The 21,875-nt window shown below is 42.9% G+C and overlaps 1 protein-coding gene and 1 pseudogene across 1 annotated transcript in view; both read left to right on the top strand.

Annotated features, from left to right (window-relative positions):
• The window catches only part of LOC125137719 (KRAB domain-containing protein 5-like), a 47,882-nt gene extending 36,313 nt beyond the window's left edge, over positions 1-11,569 (top strand). Inside the window, exon 4 of the mRNA XM_047798712.1 lies at positions 11,413-11,569. Within this exon, the coding sequence (XP_047654668.1) occupies positions 11,413-11,435 (23 nt within the window). The 3' untranslated portion in view covers positions 11,436-11,569. The remainder of the gene's footprint in view (positions 1-11,412) is intronic.
• A 6,991-nt stretch (positions 11,570-18,560) lies between these two features.
• LOC125137398 (zinc finger and BTB domain-containing protein 22-like) lies at positions 18,561-20,710 on the top strand (annotated as a pseudogene).
• Positions 20,711-21,875: the final 1,165 nt, after the last annotated feature.

Here is a 21,875-nt window from a genome sequence, read left to right on the forward strand (position 1 = left end):
CAGTACTGTTCTGCTTTTAATATTTCAAAATGCCTAATAAAAACTACACTTGTGATAAGACAGCACAAGCTTACTAAAACATTTTTTTTTACCTTTGTCTGGAATGATACTAACTCAGCACAGAATACCTGTAATATTCATTCTGGTTAGACACATATATGCAGTGTAGACCCCAAGTGTAGGCAGAGAAAAGAAGCATAGAATTCTGGGCTAGAAGAGGGCCACAGTAGTCTTTTAACATAATGATCTCATTTCATGGAAGATCAAGTTTTATCAAACAGGGAGAGCTGGACTCAGAGAAAACAGTCACCAGTGATCTAGCCTATAGTGTCTGATAAGGTGAAGTGAACTCAGCACTAAAATCTTATTTCAATCTCCCAAAATTTATTTTCTTTTTCTTTTCTTTCTTTCCTTTTTTTTTTTTTTTTTTTTTACAAAGTAGATGGTCACATATATTATCCACCCAATCCTCCTTCCCTCTGACCTCCAAGTCATTTCATTTCCTCCTCAGAAGCAAAGGCCAGGATTTTGCTTCCCTCTTTCTGGCCAGTGAGAGGGGAGAAGTGTTAAGATGGAATCCTGATTGACCACAGTGCTCTTCTGTGCTCTCCCTTCAGTATGCCTCACTACAAGAAAGGCTTTGTTGTTTTGTCCTTTTTAGGGCCACTTACCGAGGCATATGCAGGTTCCAAGGCTAGTGGTCTAATTGGACCTGTAGCCACCAGGCCTATACCAGAGCCACAGCATCTTGGGATCTGAGCCACTTCTGCAACCTATACCACAGCTCATGGCAATGCCAGATCTTTAACTCACTGAGCAAGGCCAGAGATTGAACCCTCAACCTCATGGTTCCTAGTCGGATTTGTTAATCACTGTGCCACAATGGGAACTCAAAGAAAGACTTTGTTGTGACAGGAACAATCACAGAACTAAATGGTAACAAAATGGCTCCCTCCATCCTCTTCAAATCACAACTATTCACCATGAGCTCAGGGCCCCTTTCCTTCTCTGGTGTTCCAGGGTTTCTCCATGCAGGACAATGTGCCCTACCCACCCACATCCCTCTTCCCCACCCCAGGATGAAGCTTTGGTGAGGGCACCTGCCTTGTAGATCTTGTCTCCTATTCTTGGGTGTGTCCCTGGTTTCCTGATCCACTCCTAAACCTACTGGCTCTTTCCCTTCAGACCAACTCCATTAGGAGTCCACAGAATTTAGTCCCATTGAGGGAAACCCCATGTCTTCATCCTTACACCAGGCATCCTGATGACTCTGCACTTTTTTCTCTTTGGTGAAGGAACTTCTGCTTATGTTGGCATCTTCCCAGGTTTTGGCGGTTATGTTACTGAGATGTAGAACTTGGGCTCACTGAGATTTTAAGCCTACAATCAGAGAAGCTGAACTGTGCCTGGAGGAATAGTCCATGAACATCCCCCTTCATATTGGTGGCCGCTCCCCTCAAATGGTCTTCAATGCTACCATCATACTAAACATCCCTAGTCCATTCACTCTGACATTCTACTGAGTGTCACATATCCATCCTCAGGATAAAAAGACTTTGGAAGAAAACTTCCACAGAATACCACCACTACCTCCGCCCACCTGAGCCTCTGCCCATAAACATTGTCTGCCCTCATTACTAATGTAGAAAGATACTTTAAAAAAAGGATGTATCATAATATTTCACATACAACTATAAAATGAATATGTGCCTTTTTTTCCCTTGCTTTTTTAGGGCCATATGTGATGCCAGGCTAAGGGCTTTGAATTGGAGCCACAGCTGCTGGTCTATGCCACATTCACTCTGTATCCAAGCCACATCTGTGACCCATACCACAGCTCACGGCAACAACAGATCCTTAACCCATTGAGTGAGGCCAGGGATCAAACCTCCATCCTCTTGCATAATAGTCAGCTTGTTATTTCTGAGACACACCAGGAACTTCCATATGTGCTGAAGATTTTATTGAGCTCATTAAATAATGAAGAAACCAGGAAGATGGTTGCAGCAGTTCACAGAAGAATTTCAAAGAGCAGACACATACATGGATGATGAGGTATGCCAAAATGAATTTGCTTAATAGATGCCCAACTGGCTTCTGTCACGGGGGGAGGGGAATCAGTTGTGCCCCATTGTACAAAATTCATTTGCATGTCTGCAGAAAATAATTTTTTACATTCCTATGATTTGTCTGTGATTTAGAAAGTTATAAAATAGCTCAAAGACAAAGTGCAGATAACTTGAAGGCTGTGCTAGTCAAACCACCAGTAACATTTTTTGCTCTTTCCAAGTCTTTTACAATTTTTTCCTGAAAGCATAAATAATCTCTGTGGATTTCTACTCAAAGCCAGGTCCTCTCCTTGAGCACTAACTAGATCCCACCTGAAGACAATGGTTAGCCATTGTTCCTCCTACTAAATCAACAAAGTTTTGCCCTTTCTCATTGTCCCATCAGCAAATACCTTTTTTTCATTATTATTAAAGTGTAGTTGATTTACAATGGTTCTTCAATTTCTGCTGTACAGCAATGTGATGAAATCATGCAGAGTTCCTTGTGCTGTACAGTAGAGCTCCAACACCCATCCAGACCAAATGTAACAGTTTGCCTCCACCAACCTCAAAACCTAACCCTATTTCCCTCACCAGATACAGCCTTATCTTTCTGATGCTTTTGCATCCAAACTAAAGGTTTATTAACTTATTAGCTACAGTTCTTTATCTTTTATGGCTAAAACCACTCCAGTTACTCTGTACACCTCACAGCTCCAATGATGCTGCTTTGTGTGTGTGTGTGTGTGTTTAGGGCCACACCTGCTGTCTATGGAAGTTCCTAGGGTAGGATTTGAATTGGAGCTGCAGGGAGTTCCCATTATGGCTCAGTGGATAATGAATCCAACTAGGAACCATGAGGTTGCATGTTCAAACCCTGGCCTTGCTCAGTGGGTTAAGGATCTGGCATTGCCATGAGCTGTGGTGTAGGTCACAGACTTGGCTCAGATCTGGCATTGTTGTGGCTTTGGTGTAGGCCAGCAGCTAGAGCTCCAATTAGACCCCTATCCTGGGAACCTCCATATGCCTCAGGTGTGGCCCTAGAAAAGCCCCCCCCCAAAAAAAATGACTTGGAGCTGCAAGCTTCCAGCTTATACCATGGCCACAGCCATGTGGCATCTGAGCTGCATCAGAAATTTACACCACAGCTCACGACAATGCTGGTCCTTAACGCACTGAGCAGTGCCAGGGTTCTAACCCACATCCTCATGGATACTAGTCATTTTCATTACTGATGAGCTATGATGGGAACTTCTGCCACAGATCCTAATATCTCTGGCAACCATGCTGAATCCAATGGTCACTTTTCTGTAGACATATGAACATAGAGCACTGAGTGGTTACTTCACCTTGATAAACTTCCTTTAACTGACTACAAGACTCCACACACTCTTGGATTTCCTCCTCCATCCCTGGATGCTCCTTCCTGGATTGCTTCACTGATTCTTTCTCTTATCCTGACTTCTGAATGTAGGAAAACACCAATTCCCAGTTTGTGGTCCCTTTCTCTATCAATAGATGCTGATCTCATGAAGTCATGACTTTAAAACTATTTGTGTACTGGCAACTTCTATATACGTATATCTCCAGCCTAAACATCATTCCTCAGTGCATGTCCAACTGCCTGCTTAAGGTCTCTACATGGTGTGTAATTGACATCTGGAGTTTGACACAATTAAACTTGAACTTCTGATTTTCCTCATGCCCCACACCTGATATCCCTACAGACTCCATTTCTTTCTTAGACTGCAAACAGTGGGGTTTTCTGGAACTCTTCTCCTTCTCTCATGCACCACAGACCAATCACTGGTTCTACATCCTGACACCATGCCTGTGACCATGACTATGAGCTACCCTCTTGATTTGAGGCACCATCATTTCTTGCCAAATTGACTGTGGCAGACTCCTCATTGATCTCCTGGATTTTCCTTTTATTTCCTCCAGCTGATTCTTAATACAAGCCAGAGTGATCTTTCCAAAATGTAGATCATATCACTATTCTGTCAAAATTCTGCAACAGCACCTAATTGCTCTCAGACAAAGGCCAGAGTTACTAGCTTTGAATAGGATCTGACCTCAGTCATCTCTCTAACCTCATCTGCTATTCTTGCTCTCATTCCCTCTTCCTACACACTGGCCTCCTTCTTGTTCCCTGGGCATATGAGTCATGGCCCTATCTTAGAGCCTCTGCACTGGCTATTCCCTCTGTGTAGACTGCTCTTCCCCCAGAAAGCCACATGACTAACTGTCACATCCAGCACTGCAGGTAAATGGGGAATCCTGGGAGAGGGACAGTGTGGTATAACAGAACACATAGGACTACTTACATTTAGTAATTGGGGACCAGGAGGCACTCTGTTCCACAGAACAAAGGGCCTAGGCTTTAGCCCACCTGATTTTTATTAAGGATGGTGATGAGATTAGTGGGCAGGGCCAGGCATAGGCAGTAATGAGATTATCATCTTAGTAATATCAAAGGGGGTATCCTTAGGACATAGTGCAGCTGTTTATAGAATAGCACGGTTAATGCATACATCCGTCATCTTTTCTTTGAAGGAGAATATACTTTTTTATTTGTCTTTTTTATAGCCACACTCACAGCATATGGAGGTTCCCTGGCTAGGGGTCTAGTTGGAGCTGTAGCCTCTGGCCTATGCCAGAGCCACAGAAATTCAGTATCCGAGCCACATCTGCAACTTACACCACAGCTCATGGCAACACCAGATCCTTAACCCAATGAGCAAGGCCAGGGATCGAACCCACAAACTCATGGTTCCTTGTCAGATTTACTAACCACTGCGCTATGTCAGGAACTCCAGGAGTCTGTACTTTAGAACTCTGAGTCCATAGATAGTTGCCTTCTGCAGAGTTCTGCTGTTCCATGGTCTCCAACAACTAATTCCCTCACCTCATTCAAGTCATTGTGTGATTTGTTGCTGTATCATGAAGTACTCCAAATCTTAGCAGCATGAAAAGACAAAATAACTCTCATAGTTCCTGTGGGTCAGGATTTCAGGTGCAGCTTAGCTGGGTGCCTCTGCCTCAAGCACTCACTGCAGTCAGGATGTCACCAGGCCTGAGGTCCCTTCAGTAAGCTCCCTTTAGCGAGGACCCACTCCAATCTCATGTGGCCTTAGCAGGACTCAGTTAGCCTCATGGGCTGTTGACCTGATGACAGAGCCTCCCCTAGGTCTCTGCCACATGGGTCTCTCTGTGGGGCAGCTCATAGCATGGGGCCCAGCTTCCACCAGAGAAGGCAAGCAAGACCATGCAAGACAGAAGGCCACCTCTTTGTGACCTAGTTTTGGAAGTGACATCCCATCACTTTTTCTGTGTCTCTTTGTGAGAAGGAAGTCATGAGGTCTAGCTCACTCTGCAAGTTAAGGCAGGATTCAAGGCAGGATTACAAGGAATGTGTGGGTCAGTGGGGCCATCTAAGAGGCTGCCCCCCAGTCACCTTGGCAATAAGGCAACCTGATTTAACATGGCACCCTGACCTTCTCAATCACATTTTCATCTCCCTTTATTCTCATGAGCCATAGTAAATCCTTACTATTTTGAGCATGTTTTGCCCTGGTTTCTTTTATAGCAATAGCTGACTGATAATCTATCTTCTAGAAAAACTACAATGAGCTTTTTGACTCTTGCTTATTATTTTATTGTCTGGCTCCCCTCACTGGGATGTAAGATACAGGAGGGCAGGTGTTGTTTTTGTTTAATTATTTGGGACACAGATGTATGTCTGGCCCTAGAAGAGTGTCTGATACATAATAGACAATATTTATTGAAGGGATGAGCCTGTTGTCACTGTTATCTGCATAAATAACTAATCCCCTTCCTTTTCTTTGTGGTGGAATGGCAATATCTACCCTACAAGGCTGTGAACACAGGTAATGTTGACATGTGTGAGAAGCACCGATCCAGTTGTTCATCTATACAACCAAGAAATCAGTAACAATATGGTAAGGAGGAACTACAATGCAATTAGTCAAAAGAAACGCTTAGGAATCCTTCAATTTTTATAATCCTACTCAAACTTGTATTCAGTTTTATAGGAGAAATATAGCATTTGGCGTAGATTAGAGTACATATATTTTTGTCTTCCAAATATGAACATTAAATCTGTATTTAGTGATGAGGACACTTATTACTACTGTTCAACCTGAGTCCTATTTCTTTAATTCTTGTTCCTCCTTTAAATTAAAAAAAAAAATCATTCTGACCTCTAGATCTTTATTTCCTTGTGGCCTGCTACTAAACAACTCTGACCATAACCTTTTTTTTTTTCCCTGTGAAAACCAAATTTAGGAGTTCCCATCGTGGCTCAGTGGTTAACGAATCCGACTAGGAACCATGAGGTTGTGGGTTCGATCCTTGGCCTTGCTCGGTGGGTTAATGATCTGGTGTTGCCCTGAGCTGTGGTGTATGTCACAGATGCAGCTCGGATCCCGTGTTGCTGTGGCTCTGGCATAGGCCGATGTCTACAGCTTGGATTAGACCCCTAGCCTGGGAACCTCCATATGCCACGGGAGCGGCCCAAGAAATGGCAAAAAAAAGAAAAAAAGAAAACCAAATTTATTTCTTTGTAATATTTGAAAAATATGGATACTTTGAAAAAATGTTCAACAAAGAGACAAGTCCTTTAATTGTATGAAGTATTTAATCAAATTGATAGAAACAGAAAGTAGCATGGTGGTTACCAGGGCTGAGGGAGAGGGAGAAATGGAGCGTTGCCATTTAATGGGTAAAAAATGTCAGTTTTCCAAGATGAAAAGTGCTGGTGATCCTTTGTATACCAACATGAATATACTTAACACTGTTGAGGTGTACACATAGTCAAGAGGGTGAATTTTATCCTATGTGGCTTTTTCTTTTTTATTGAAGTAGAGCTGTTTAACATATTTTGTTAATTTCACATGTACAGCATCATGATTCTTTTTTCTGATTATATTCCATTAGAGGTTTTTATAAGATATTGACTGTAATTACCTATCCAACACAGCAAATCCTGTAGCTTATCTATTTTATGTACAGTAGTTTGTATCTTTTTATCCCATACTCCTAATTTGTGCCCCCCCACCTTTGGTAACCTTAAATTTGTTTTCTCTGTCTGCGAGGCTACTTCTATGTTGCATATAGATACATTTGCATTACTTTTTAAATCCTATGCATAAGTGATATCGTATAGTATTTCTCTTTCTCTCTCTGACTTATTTCACTGAGTGTAATAGTTTCTAGGTGCATCTATATTGTTGCAGATGGTATTATTTTATTCTTTTTATGGCTGAGTCATAGTCCATTGGAAGTACATACCACATCTTCTTAAGCCAGTTGTCTGTTGACAGACGCTTTTTTTCCACTTTATTATGATTATTGTTAGTAGTTATTTCCCCAATACAATTTTTTTCTACTGTACAGCATGGTGACCCAGTTACACATACATGTACACATTCTATTTTTGCACATGATCATGCTCCATCATAAGTGACTAGACATAGTTCCCAGTGCTACACAGCAGGATTTCATTGCAAATCCATTCCAAAGGCAATAGTTTGTGTCTATTAACCCCAAGCACCCCATTCAACCCACTCCCTCCCCCTGCCCCTTGGCAACCACAAGTCTGTTTTGTGAGTCCATGATTTTCTTTCCTGCGGAAAGGTTCATTTGTGCCTTATATTAGATTCCAGATATAAGTGGTATTGTATGGTATTTGTCTTTCTCTTTCTGACTTTCTTCACTCAGGATGAGAGTCTCTAGTTCCATCCATGTGGCTGCAAATGGCATTATTTTGTTCTTTTTTATGGCTGAGTAGTATTCCATTGTATATATGTGCCACCTCTTCCTAATCCAATCACCTGTCAATGGACATTTGGGTTGTTTCCATGTCTTGGCTCCTGGGAATCATGCTGAAATGAACGTGCAGGTGCATGTGTGTTTTTCAAAGAAAGTTTTGTGTGGGTATATGCCCAGGAGTGGGATTGCAGGGTCATATGGTAGTTCTATGAATAGTTTTCTAATGTACCTCGATACTTTCTAAGGGACTGTTGATGCCTACCAACAGTGTATGAGTGTTCCCTTTTTTCTGTATTTATTGTTTGTAGACTTTTTGAAGAGAGCCATTCTGACAGGTGGGAAGTGACACTTCCATGGTGGCTTTGATGTGTATTTCTCTGGTAGCGATGTTGAGCATCTCTTTGTGTGCTGTTGGCCATCTGTATGTCCTCTTTGGAAAAATGTTGGTTTGGGTCTTCTGCCCATTTTTCCATTGGGTTGTTTGATTTTTCAACATTGAGTTTCATGAGTTGTGTGTATGTTTTGGATATGAACATCTTGTTTCTGTGTCATCTGCAGATATTTTCTGGAACCACTCTTATGCATTGGTTGGCACATTTTTTATTTTTCCATAGATCGTGTATATTGGCTTCATTCTTTTTCCCCCTTGTTTTTCTGCATGTGGTCTTGACTGGTGATTTCCATTATTCTATCTTTCAGATCTCTTATTGGTTCTGTGTCATTTAGTCTGCTATTCATTGCTTCTAGATTGCTTTCTATCCCAGCAGTTTGTCTATTTTTGATGCATTCATCTTTCTAGTGTCTAGTGCCTTGTTAGAGTGACCTGCGTTTCTATCAGTAATCTTTCCTAATTAGCACTTTTCTTGTAAAATATTAATTATAGTTGATTTACAGTATTCTGTTCACTTCTGCTGTACATTACAGTGACCCAGTTATACATATATAAACATTCTTGTTCTCACATGATCCCCCAAAATGTTCCATCACAAGTGACTAGTAAGGTCCTATACAGCAGACCTCATTTCTTTTTTTTGTGTGTGTGTGTCTTTTTTTTTTTTTTTTGCTATTTCTTGAGCCACTCCCATGGCATATGGAGGTTCCCAGGCTAGGGGTCAAATCGGAGCTGTAGCCACCGGCCTACACCAGAGCCACAGCAACACGGGATCCGAGCCACGTCTGCGACCTACACCACAGCTCACGGCAATGCCGGACCCTTAACCCACTGAGCAAGGGCAGGGACCGAACCCGCAACCTCATGGTTCCTAGTCAGATTCGTTAACCACTGCGCCATGACGGGAACTCCCAGGACCTCATTTCTTATTCACACTCCAAATGCAATAGTTTGCATCGACAAACCCTGAACTCCCAGTCTATCCCACTGCCTCTCCCCGCCCCTTTGCGAATCACAAGTCTGTTTTCCATGTCCATGAATTTGTTTTTTTCTATAGATAGCTTCATTTGTGCCATATGTTAGATTGTAGATACAAGTGATATCATATGGTATTGGTCTTTCATGTTGCTGCAAATGGCATTATTTTGTTTTTTTTCTAGCTGAGTAATACTCCATTATGTAAATGTGCCATTACTCTAGGAGGTAGATCAAAAAAGATATTGCTGTGATTTCCCTCACTGTGTGTTCTTGCCTCCTTTGTGATAGATTAGTTGATTGAACGTACGTGGGTTTAATTCAGAGCTTTTAAACCTGTTCCAGGGATCTATATGTCTGTGTTTGTGCTGGTAACATATGGTTTGGATGACTGTAGCTCTGTAGGATAGTCTGAAGTCAGGGATCCTGATTCCTCCAGCTCCATTTTTCCTTTTCAGGATGGCTTTGGCTATTCTGGATTTTTTGTGCTTCCAAACAAATGTTAAAATATTTTGTTCAAGTTCTGTGAAAACTGTCCTTGGTAATTTCATAGGGATTGCATTGAATTTGTAGAGTGCCTTGGATAGCATAGTCATTTTGATACTATTGATTCTTCTAGTCCAAGAGCATGGTATGTCTTTCCATCTGTTTGTGTCATCTTTGATTTCTTTCATCAGCATCTTATACTTTTCAGAGAGCAGGTCTTTTGTCTCTTTAGGTAGGTTTATTCCTAGGTATTTTATTCTTTTGGATGTGATGGTAAATGAGATTGCTTCCCTGATTTCTCTTTCTGATGTTTCATTGTTAGTATATACAAATGCAGTTGATTTCTATGTATTAATTTTGCATCCTGTGACATTGCCAAATTCATGGATGAGTGCAAACGCTTTTCTGGTTGAATCTTTAGGATTCTCTAGGTATAGGATCACGTCATCTCCAAATAGTGCTAGTTTCCCTTCTTCCTTTCCAATTTGGATTCCTTTTATTTCTTTTTCCTCTCTGATTGCTGTGGCTGGGACTTCCAAAACTATGTTGAATAGAAGTGGTGAGAGCAAACATCCTTGTCTTGTTCCAGATCTCAGTGGGAAATCATTCAGCTTTTCACCATTGAGAATGATGTTCGCTGTGGGTTTGTCATCTGTGGCATTTATCATGTGGAGGTAGGTTCCCTCTCTTCCCACTTGCTGAAGGGTTTTTCTCAGAAATGGGTATTGGATTTTGTCAAAGGCTTTTTCAGCATCTAGTGAGAGGATCACATTGTTTTTATCGGTTTCTGCTCAATGCTGCTAGAGCTGAGGGAGGTATCATGAGTAACTGATACCGAAAGTAGAGTAACTGCACAGAAAATATAAGCAAGCACATTTGTCTGTAGTTTCAGGCAAACAGTTGGCTCCATCAAGCATGGCGACTCATTAATCCTTCCTCTTTCTACTAGTAGTACAAGATACAAAAATAAAGGATATTTAGGCTGCTGGTTGTATCCTCACCTCTCATATCATCTGTATTAGGATGTAGGAAATGGAGAGCCCTTACTACCATCTTACTAATTAGTCGAATTGGAGAATCTTAACTTTTTCCAGGGGATATTTTCATATTCTCCAATCAGGCCTCTGAAGGAGCCTTACTTATTCGATTCCAGAATATGTAATTTTTCAAATCTCTCATGGCATCCTTTCATCACCAAAAAGGGAAGTAAATTTGAAGGGTCTTAGATTTTACCATATTTGAAATTCCAGTATTTTAGCCTTACAGTTTTAACAATGTTAGGGAAAAAAATATTTTAGATGCCTTAATGTGACCCAAAAAAAATATTTTCACACACAAAAAAGACAGCAATAGTACTGATGTTTTTATCTGTAACTTTGGTACATATGTCCCATCAAGTGATGTAAAGTGGTCCAGTTGGCTGCTGTGTAATCAGTATATAGGGATTAAAGATTAGGAATCTTAAGCTTCACTCATCCCAAACTCTTCAATTAGGATGAAAGCTGTCTAACATTTGAGCAGAGCAAGACACTGTCTGTATTTTATTCATCAAGTAATTAATCTGCACTTTGCCCTGACCAGAGACAGCCAGCATCTTCATCAGTGCGTTGTACAAAAGTCACTGAACTGAGGTGCAAGCAGAAGCTGATACAAGATAGGAAAGAAATGAAAGACCCTTGTGGGATTTTCTCCTAACACATTGCAATCTCCCATTTACAGTGTGGGAGCACTCAACCCTCTGAGGAAAAAGGCCCAAGGAAGGGTTTTGCATCTGTGGTTCTATGGGAGTGCTAAAGATGTGGAGAGGCAAGAAGAGTTGTTGAGAATGATGATAAGATTTCAAAATCAGATTCATGGATAAAGTGATGTTTACCTGTGTGAATCAGTGAGGGGTAGGAGCTAATTTAAGGAAACCTAGATACAATATTTTCTGAATCAATGTAATGTCTTAGAAAGGTTTAAAAACATTCACATTTTGATACAGTGAATTGAATTTTGGTGGAAAGCTAACATACATTTAAATCTCATTTGTTACATGTATTGGAGTGAAGAATAGACAGCATAGTAACAGGACCTTGAGGTCACCTCCTCTCCCAAGCAAACAAAAACCACAACTGTCAAATAAATACATTAAATAAATACATAAATAAAAATTTTTACAAATTTGAGAAAAAGGGAGTTCCCATCATGGTTTAGAGGTTTAACAAACCTGACTAGCATCCCTGAGGATGTGGGTTTGATCCCTGGTTTCATTCAGTGGGTTAAGGACCTGGAGTTGTGGTGAGCAGTGGTGTAGGTTGCAGAGGTGGCCCAGATCTGATGTTGCTGTGGCTGTGGCATAGGGTGTTGACTACAGTTCTGATCACACCCCTGGCCTGAGAACCTCCCTATGCTGTGTGTATGGCCCTAAAAATCCAAACAAATAAAAAATTCACAACTGCCAATCCTGAGCAATCCTCTATACAAAAGACTGGAGTCTACTGAAAAGAGAAAATATACTCTACTTTGAAAGACACACAGAGGAAACCATGAGACAAATGGGGGGGGTTCACTTGCAATATAGTCAACTGCCATTCCACCCAGGTGGGCAAACCACAAACCATAAAATAAGTATATTGCAGAAGTTATCCAACAGGAGTGAGAGCTCTTAGCCACATGCCATGCTCTCCAGCCTAGTGGTCCAGCATTAGGAGGTAGAGCGTCCAGAGCATTTGGCTTTGTAGGCCAGTGGGACTTAAAGGCAGGTAGGTGCTCCAGAGCACTGGAAGGATCAGAGACTATAATCTGGGAAGATGCACAGAAGATCTCACATACATCAGGAACAAGGGCAAAACCAGTGACACGATGGAAGACTTGGACAGTCCTATATGCTGGTCTTATCAGGACTCTTGGACAGGGCTCTCTTTGGGGTCATAAAGACGGGTAGCAGATATAACAGGGACCTATGTGAACTTTGGCTGGAGGCAGACAAGTTGGGTCCTTGTCAACAAGACCTGGCCCCACCCAACAGCCTGTAAACTACAATGCTGAGAAGCCTTAGGCCAGACAACTGACAATGTGGGAATACAGCCCTATCCATCAGCAGTCAGGCTATCTAAAGGCTTTGTGAGCCCAGAGACACCTCTAGACATGTCCCTTGAAAGAGCCCTGCACAACATAGAGCCAAGATCTGCTTCCTCCACCAGTGGGCACCAAGAGCCTCTAAAACCCAGAAGCCTGCACAAGCCTCCAGACCAGCCTCACCCACCAAAACACAGACAGCAGAAGCAAGACAATATACAAGGGAATTGCTATAAGGGTATCATGATCTTTCAGAAGACATTTTGTACATCAGAAGGCAGTGGCATGATATATTTAAAATATTGAAAGGGGAAAAAAATCCTACAAGCAAGAATATGCTACCCCAAGAGCCCTCATTCAGATTTGATGGGGAAATCAAATTCTTTACAGAGAAACAAAATTTACAAAAAAATTCAACAAACAAATCTAGCTTTAGGACTAAAAGAACTCCTCTAAGTGGAAATGTTAAAAGAAATCCTCTATGTGGAAAAGGCCTCAGGTAGAAACAGCAAATGTATGAAGGAGACAATTAGGAAATGCTCTCTGTGGCAAAAAGGCAAACAAACAACAAAGGTAGGGAAACATCCACAAATATGATATAAAAGCTGGTATTTATAATTTAATACAATCATATATGTATATAGACTACTATATCACAACTCCATGATAACCGCAAAGCAAAATTCTTTCATAGTTATATACCAAAAAAAAAGTAAAAGAAAAAGTAATCCAAATTAAAGCAAAGGATAGATATCAAATCAAAGGAGATGAGACCAAAAGGGGAAAGGAAGGGAAATCAGTACAAGATGGCAGAGGAGTGGGAGGTGGATATTACCTTCCTCCAAAAATATATAAGTAAAAAATCCGTATGTAGAACAATTCTACAAGTACATCTATTGAACACTGAAAAAAGAAATAAGCCTTCCTAAAGGACAAGAATATCTCCACATATCTGGAGTGAGAAGAATAGAAATGAAATGAAGAAGCAGAAGTAGTGACCCCAATTAAAAGAACAGGAGAACTCACCTGAAGGAGCAAACAATGAAACTGTCTAATAGACACTGACTTCAAAAGAGGTAATGAAATTACTGAAGCAGTTAAGACAGGCTATCAACAGTTTCTAGGTCCTTTTATTGTAAAAAAGGACCTAGAAGCTGTAAAGAGGAGCCAAGAAAATTAGAAAATTCCTTTGCCATGATAAAAGCAGAGTTAAGAGCAATGAATAGCAGAATGAGCAATATGACCTGGAACTCAAATAATGGAAATCACCCAACAATGACAGCAGACAGACAGCCAAATGAACAAGGAAAAGAAAGAAAGAAAGAAAGAAAGAAAGAAAGAAAGAAAGAAAGAAAGAAAGAAAGAAAGAAAGAAAGAAAGAGAAAGAAAGAAGAAAACAATATAAGCGATATATGGTATAATATAAAACATGTTTATCTATGCATAGTAAAGTTCCCAGAAGTTGAGGAGAGTCAAAACAGTGTTGAAAATGTACTTGAAGCCTAAAAACTTCCCAAATCTAAAGAAAGAAACAGATATGCAGGTATATGGGGCACAGAGGGTCCCCATCAAGATGAACCCAAACAGACCTACACCAAGACATATTCTTTTTTAAAATAGCAAAAGTGAAAGATAAACAAAGGCTTCTAAAGGCAGCAAGAGAAAAGCAAAGCATTAATTACAAGGGAATCCCCATAAGGCTTTCAGCTTATTTCTCTACAGAAAAGCTACAGGCCAGAAGGGAGTTGCAAAATATAGTCAAGGTTCTTAAAAAAAAAAAAAAGGAGAGTCTGGAGGAGGATGGTGGATGAGTAGGACATGTGGCTCACTTCTTCCCAGAAATACATCAAGAATATATCTACATGTACATAAATGTTCACAGAGAACATTTGCCAAACACTTGACAAAAAATCTCAGGATTAGGATAGGGTAAGAAAACGTTCATGAAACTATAAAGGAGAAAAGAAAGAAGAAAATAGAGAGGAGAGAAAAGGGAGACAGGACATCCCTAGGAGGGAGTTGGAAAGAGGAAAAGCTCCTGCGCTCTGGGAGGCTCCAGCACCAGTGAGGAGGACGGCCTGGACAGAGGAGGAACTTTAGAGTACTGGAGGAGAACACAGCAGTTGGTGTGAAGCAGTTAAAATGGAAACAATCCACAAACCATGCGTGCTATAGTGGCAACCAGATGCCAGTGCAAATGTCGGGAATTACAACGCTGGCCTTAGAGTTTAGACACAAAGAGAGATGAGGGTTGGCTGTGCAGAAACAGCCTGAAGGAATTAGAGCATAGGGGACCACATTTGAGGGTGGAAGCTGAGGCGACCCCCACAGGATTAGAGACTAGGCACCATTGTTTGGGGATGCTGGAGAGAAGGAGTGGCTGCCTAGCAACAGATGGGGAGCAGCAGCATCCTTAGAGCTACAGAGAACTCAGAGCAGGAGGAGTAACAGCAGGGGGCAGAAGGAACAAAACAAGCTCTGCTGCTCCTGCCAGTGGCTCCCACTCCAGTGGAGCAAATCCCATGCCCAAAGAGCCCCAAGAGGGCCATTAGTGCATGATCCCTGCAATAAGTGGTACTGGGAAAACTGGACAGCTACATGGAGAAGAATGAAATTAGATCCCTTCCTAACACATACACAAAAATAAACTCCAAATGGATGAAAGACCTAGATATAAGACCACATACTTTAAAACTCTTAGAGCAAAACATAGGCCAAACACTCTCCAAAAAATACACCACAGCAACATCTTCTCAGATCCACCTCTTAGAGTCACAATGGTAAAAACAAAAATAAACAAATGTGATTTAACTAAACTTAAAAGTTTCTGCACAGCAAAGGAAACCCTAAACAAAATGAAAAGACAACCCACAGAATGGGAGAAAATTTTGCAAATGAATCGACTGACAAGGGATTGAGCTTCAAAATTTATAAACACCTCCTATGCTCAATACCAAAAAAACAAACACCCCCATCAAAAAATGGGCAGAAGACCTAAACAGACAATTCTCCAAAGAGGACATACAGATGGCCAAAAAACACATGAAAACATGTTCAACATCACGCATAACAAGAGAAATGCAAATCAAAACCACTGTGAGGTACGACCTTACACGAGCCAGAATGGCCATCATCAAAAAGTCAACAAACAGTAAGTGCTGGATAGGGTCTGGAGAAAAAGGAACCCTATTACACTGTAGGACATGAAAAGGCACATGTACTCCAATGTTCATTGTAGCATTATATGCAATATCCAACACATGGAAACAAACTAAATGACCATCAACAGAGGAGTGGATCCAGAAGAAGTGGTACATATACATAATGGAAAATTAGCCATTAAAAGGAAAGAAATGCCGGCATTTGTAGCAACAGGGATGGACCTAGAAATTATCATGCTGAGTGAAGTCAGTCAGACAATGAGACACCAACAACAAATGCTATCACTTACATGTGGAATCTAAAAAATAGGACACATGAATGTCTTTGCAGAACAGATACTGGGAGTTCCCGTCGTGGCGCAGTGGTTAACGAATCCGACTAGGAACCATGGGGTTGCGGGTTCGGTCCCTGCCCTTGCTCAGTGGGTTAACGATCCAGCGTTGCTGTGAGCTGTGGTGTAGGTTGCAGACATGGCTCGGATCCCGTGTTGCTGTGGCTCTGGTATAGGCCAGTGGCTGCAGCTCCGATTCGACCCCTAGCCTGGGAACCTCCATATGCCGCAGGAGCGGCCCAAAGAAATAGCAAAAAGACAAAAAAAAAAAAAAAAAAAAAGAACAGATACTGACTCACAGACTTTGAAAAATGTATGGTTTCCAAATGAGACAGGTTGGGGGTTGGGGGGATGCCTGAGGGTTTGGGATGGAACTGCTGTGAAATCTGGTTGTGATGAGTGTTGTACACCTATAAATGTAATAAAATTCATGAAGTAATTTTAAAAATTCTGAAAATTATAAAGTATTATCAAAATAAATTTTTTTGGCCTTTTTAGGGCTGCACCTACTGCATATGGAGGTTTCCAGGCTAGGGATCCAGTCGGATCTGTAGCCACCAGCCTACACCACAGCCATGGCAATGCCAGATCCTTAACCCACTGAGTGATGCCAGGGATCGAACCTGCATCCTCATGGATGCTAGTCGGGTTGGTCAACTGCGGAGACATGACAGGAACTCCAAGAATATGCTTGACTATGAACCAATGTGCAGATTTGGGACACTGACCTTTCACAGAGTTAAAAATCTGCATATAACTTTATACAGTCAGCCCTCTGTATCTGAGGTTCCACATCCACAGATTTGATCAACCATGGATTGTCTAGTACTATGGTACTTATTTAGTGAAAAAAACCCATCTAAGTAGACTCGCCTCGTTCAAACCCATATTGTTCAAGGTCTATGTTTGTGTATTGGAAAACTTATATATCAAGATGGAAATGCTTCACATATTGATCTACAGAGTAAACAAAATGCTATTCAAATTACAGCTGGTTCACTGCAGAAACTGAAGGGCTAGTATTAAAATTCATGTGGAAATTCAAAGGAACCCAAATAGCCAAAACAATCTCAAAGAACTATAAAACTGGCACACTCAAAATGCATACATCCCGATTTAAAAACGTGCTATGCGATGGCAATAATCAATACGATTGTCATGCGACTGGTTCAAGGATTAACAAATAGATCAATGAGATAGAACTGAGAGTCCAGAAATAAATGTAAATGACTGTACATTTGTGGTGAACAGATTTTTGACAGTACAGCCAAGGCAATTCAATGGGAGGAAGAATAGTGATGTCAACAAATAGAGCTAGAACAACTGGATATCCACCTGCAAAAGAAGCTGGACCCCTTCCTCACACCATATACAAAACTTCACTCAAAATGGACCGTAGACATAAATATGTGACAAAACTATAGAATTCTTAGGAGGAAATATTAATGTAAATTGTTGTGACCTTGCATTGGTCAATGTTGTTTTAATGTGACATCTAAACATAAGCGACCAAAGAAAAAATAGACAAAGCAGACTTTAACAAAGCTAAAAAAGTTTTGTGATCAAAGAACAGCATCGAGACAGTGAAAGGACCACCAATGGAATGGAAGAAACCAATTTGCAAATCATATATCTGAGGAGGACTATGCATTCGAAGTATATAAATAATTTTTACAACTCAACAATAAAAAGACAAGTAGGACAATTGGCGAGAAAAATGGCGAAAGGATTTGGATAGACATTTCTCCAATGAAGACACACAAATGGACAAAGAGTACATGAAAAGATGCTCATCATTAGTCATTAATGAAATGTAAATCAAAACCACAGTGAGATACCACTTCACATCGACACGAGATGGCTGAAGACAGAAATTGGAACCCTTTCTCTCTCTCTGAAGACAGAGAGAAATTGGAACCCTTTCTCTCTCTCTGAAGACAGAGAGAAATTGGAACCCTTTCTCTCTCTCTGAAGACAGAGAGAAATTGGAACCCTTATATATTGCTCTTAGGAATGTAAATTGCTGCAACCACTGTGAAAACTAGTTTGGCAATTCTTCAACAAGTTAAACATGGAATACTCATAAATCCAGAAATTTGGCTCTTGGGTATAAACCCAAGACAACTGACAACATATGTTCAAACAGAAACTTGTACATGAATACACAGAGCAGGCTTATTCCTAATGACCAAATAGTGGAAAGAAATAGTGGACTAGATAAGCAAAATGTAATTTTTCTCTACAATGGACTTTTATTCAGCAATTTAAAAATTCATCCTGGGGAGTCAGTCCAAGATGGCAGCAGGAGCGGCCTATGAAGGGAGGGGAGGGGGGGCCCGGTGGATGGGCCCGTGGCCAGAGGCAACCACCCCCCCCATTCTCCTCTTTCCCTTGTTCCTGTGGCTGGGGAGGTACCCTTCCCCTCCACGCCTTGGAGCCTTCGCCTCTGTCTCCAGGTGGGGCCACGCTTCCTCTACCCCATCACTGACCCCAGCCCACCCCTGCCCTGACTGCAGCTGTGGCGGTACATGAGCCCTTCCCTGAGGTGACCATTGCCCTCCTGGAGTCCCGCAATCAGCAGCAGCTGCAGGGCCAGCTCTGTGATGTGTCCATCCGAGTGCAGGGACTGGAGTTCGGTGCTGATCATCTCCTCCTGGCTGTTTCTTCCCCTTGTTTCCATGACCGGGTCTTACTCAAGGGCATATCTTACTTCAAGACTGTCCTGGCTTCAGCTTACACTGTCCAGCTCAGCATGGCCGCTGCTGCCATTGTCTGCTTCCTCACAGTGGGGTCTGTGCTCCAGATGTGGCACATCATGGACAAGTGCACTGAACTCCTCTGAGAGGGCCGGGCCTCAGCCACCACTACCACCACCATCACCACTGCTGCAGCCACATCAGTCACTGTCCCTGCTGCTGGGGTCCCCCCTGAGAGTGGGGGCAGTGTACCCCTGCTGCTATGGGCTCTGTACACTCCCATGCCTCCATCCGGGCCAGCGAGAATCAGTCCCGCAGCAACAGCAACTACCTCAGCCCCTGGGAGTCAACTGATTGCTCCTCTTCTTCCCAAGAGGCTTTTGCACTTTGGCAGTGAGCAGCGGGGAGCATCAGAGGTGGGAGCTGCATGTTCCCAGCCCCTGTGGTTGGCAGTGGAGGGGCTACCTCTGGGAAGCTGCTGCCAGAGGCAGATGAGCAGTGTGATGATAGTGGGGGTAGGGGACAGGAGCGGTGGTCCCTGGGGCTGGGTTCCGGCGGCCCACCTGTGCACCCCCCAGCATCGTGCCACAGAAACCCTGGGTGTACATGAAGCGGGGTGGAACCTGCCCCACACCAGCACCCCTGGCTCCCCAAGACCCAGACCTGGAAGAGAGTGAGGAGAAGACTTGGTGTTGACCTGTGAGGATGATGAAAGTGAAGAGCTGGGGGGTGGCTCCCAGGATCCACCAGGGGAGAACCTGAGGCACGCTTAGTACTAGTGTTGGCCCGGACCCTGTCTGAGCCGCCAGACAAGGGCGAGAAGCAGGTCAATTTCTGGGAGTCCTCCAATGACTTTGGCCCTTATGAGGATGGGGGTCCTGGGGCGGGGCTTGAGGATTCGGGGGGGCCAACCCCTTCTTCCCACACTCCCATCCACCCTCCTAGGCCCCTGCTTCTTCTGGACATGCAGGGCAACCAGATCCTAGTCTTCCTATCCTCTTCATTCACTTCCTCCTCCTCTTCCTCACAGACTCCAGGCCAGCTGTCAAGCAACCAAGTTGAACACAGGGTGGTGATGATGAGGGGCATGTGGTAAGGGACCTGGGCACACTGGGTGGTACTGATGGGTCCCCTGGAGGGACACATAGTAGGGATGGATAGAAGATCTTTCTGTGCCACTGCAGGAAATCCTCTCCCACAAGACGATGCATGATCAGCAAGTGAGCAGGCACTTCAACCTGTGGCCTTTTGACTGTCCCGTGTGCAGCAAGAAGTTCAAGGTGAAGCATCACCTGATGGAGCACAGGAAGACTCACACAGGCCTCTAGCCCTATGAGTGCAGCGTCTGTGCCAAGAAGTTCATGTGGCGAGACAGCTTCATGTGCCCCCTGGACACTGTGAGGCAGAGGCGGGGCTGGGTCCCAGGTTGGGGGCAGGTCGGGGGCTGGCCGGGACCCAGGGGCAGCTTTCTGGGCCAGCCTTGCACCCCAAGAGAGAGTCCCCTTTCTGGGGCAGCAGCAAGGAAGGGTGTTGGACCATGCCCCCGTCCAGCTGATGGGTCTGGTCCCCTACACGTGTCCACGAGGTGGAGATGGGCTTCGGTGGTGGGGAGGAGAGAACTGAAGAGGCAGGCTACTGCGGGGTATGCTGGGAGCCGTCGGTGAAGGTCTGCCTGCTGACAAAGTCCAGGAGACTGAGGACCCCAGACTGCACAGCATGTCTGGGAAAGCCACTGTCCTGCTTCTTCTCTGCCTGCTTATGCTGTTAAATAAAAACTGTGAGAGCTTGGAAATTGCTGTCAAATAAATTTCCCTGAAAAAATATCCCAGGGAGGTTAAATGTCGGGGCTTAGTGTTTACCCACAAATTCTTACTACCCTCTTGTTCTATGATCATCATCCACTCCTGAGTTTCCTGCTTTTTTTCCATAGAGACCCTAATAGAATGCTTTCATATTTAGACTGTTACTGTTTAACCTGTGGAAAACCCTGGAGACAAAAGAGAGGCTTGAGGCACAGGTCTCTCCATGCTCCAGAAGGCAGCTCTTTTTTTGCTGGGGACTAGTTGCTGAATAGGATAGATATTGGGCCTTAGTTACAGGAAAACTTGTGCGGTTTGCACTACATAATTGTATACAGGTCAGGAATTTACCTACTTTCAGTCAATTGTATATTGCTATGCCAGGCCTGTTGGCCCAACCTCAAGGAGTGTCAATGCTGTGGTTTCTAGTTCTTTGAGAATCAAAGTAGCCTTTGATATATATGATTAACCTTTACTAAGAGAATATAGTTTGGCCTTATGTTTTAGGCACATAATAATATTTTAAATTATAAAGCTAATAAGTTCATGCTTTTGCTACCTACAAAAATTACCTACATTTAATTCTAAAAAGTCAAGTGGAAAGTACCAAAAAGAGCATTGCTTGTGTTCACAAATGTACCTGGTCATGTACCAGGTCATAAGGTAATATTTGACGGAATGGAAACTTAAAAAATATCACCAGATGTATGATGCATGATGTATGCCATAGGAAAAAAAAAAACTGTATATAAGCTTAGTTGATTCAAACAATAAATGAGCAGTCCTGTAGAAGCATCAGGTCTGTGTCCATTCTTTTGCCGATGCCACTCATCCTTCAGGAAGCCCTGGTCCGGCTGGAGTGGGACTCTGGCAGGGGTAGCCTTCCAAGAAGAGGGAAGAGGGGCAGGGAGCCAGGGGCGCTGTGGCTCTTCAGTGATGTCCCAACACACCTTCTGCCTTCCTATCTCAATAGGCTTCTACATATTCTGGAGGGGGACTGTGTTGAACCATGGATCAACCCCCATTCCACCCCGCAGCCCCTCCTCCCCAAAGTATCCCTGAACCCAGCCCTTCCTTCCCCTCAGGTGGGTACACTGAAACCCCAGCCCCCTAGTAGAAGAGGGTGCACACCGT

Source organism: Phacochoerus africanus, chromosome 10 (assembly GCF_016906955.1).
Source record: "Phacochoerus africanus isolate WHEZ1 chromosome 10, ROS_Pafr_v1, whole genome shotgun sequence".
NCBI classification, from domain to species: domain Eukaryota; kingdom Metazoa; phylum Chordata; class Mammalia; order Artiodactyla; family Suidae; genus Phacochoerus; species Phacochoerus africanus.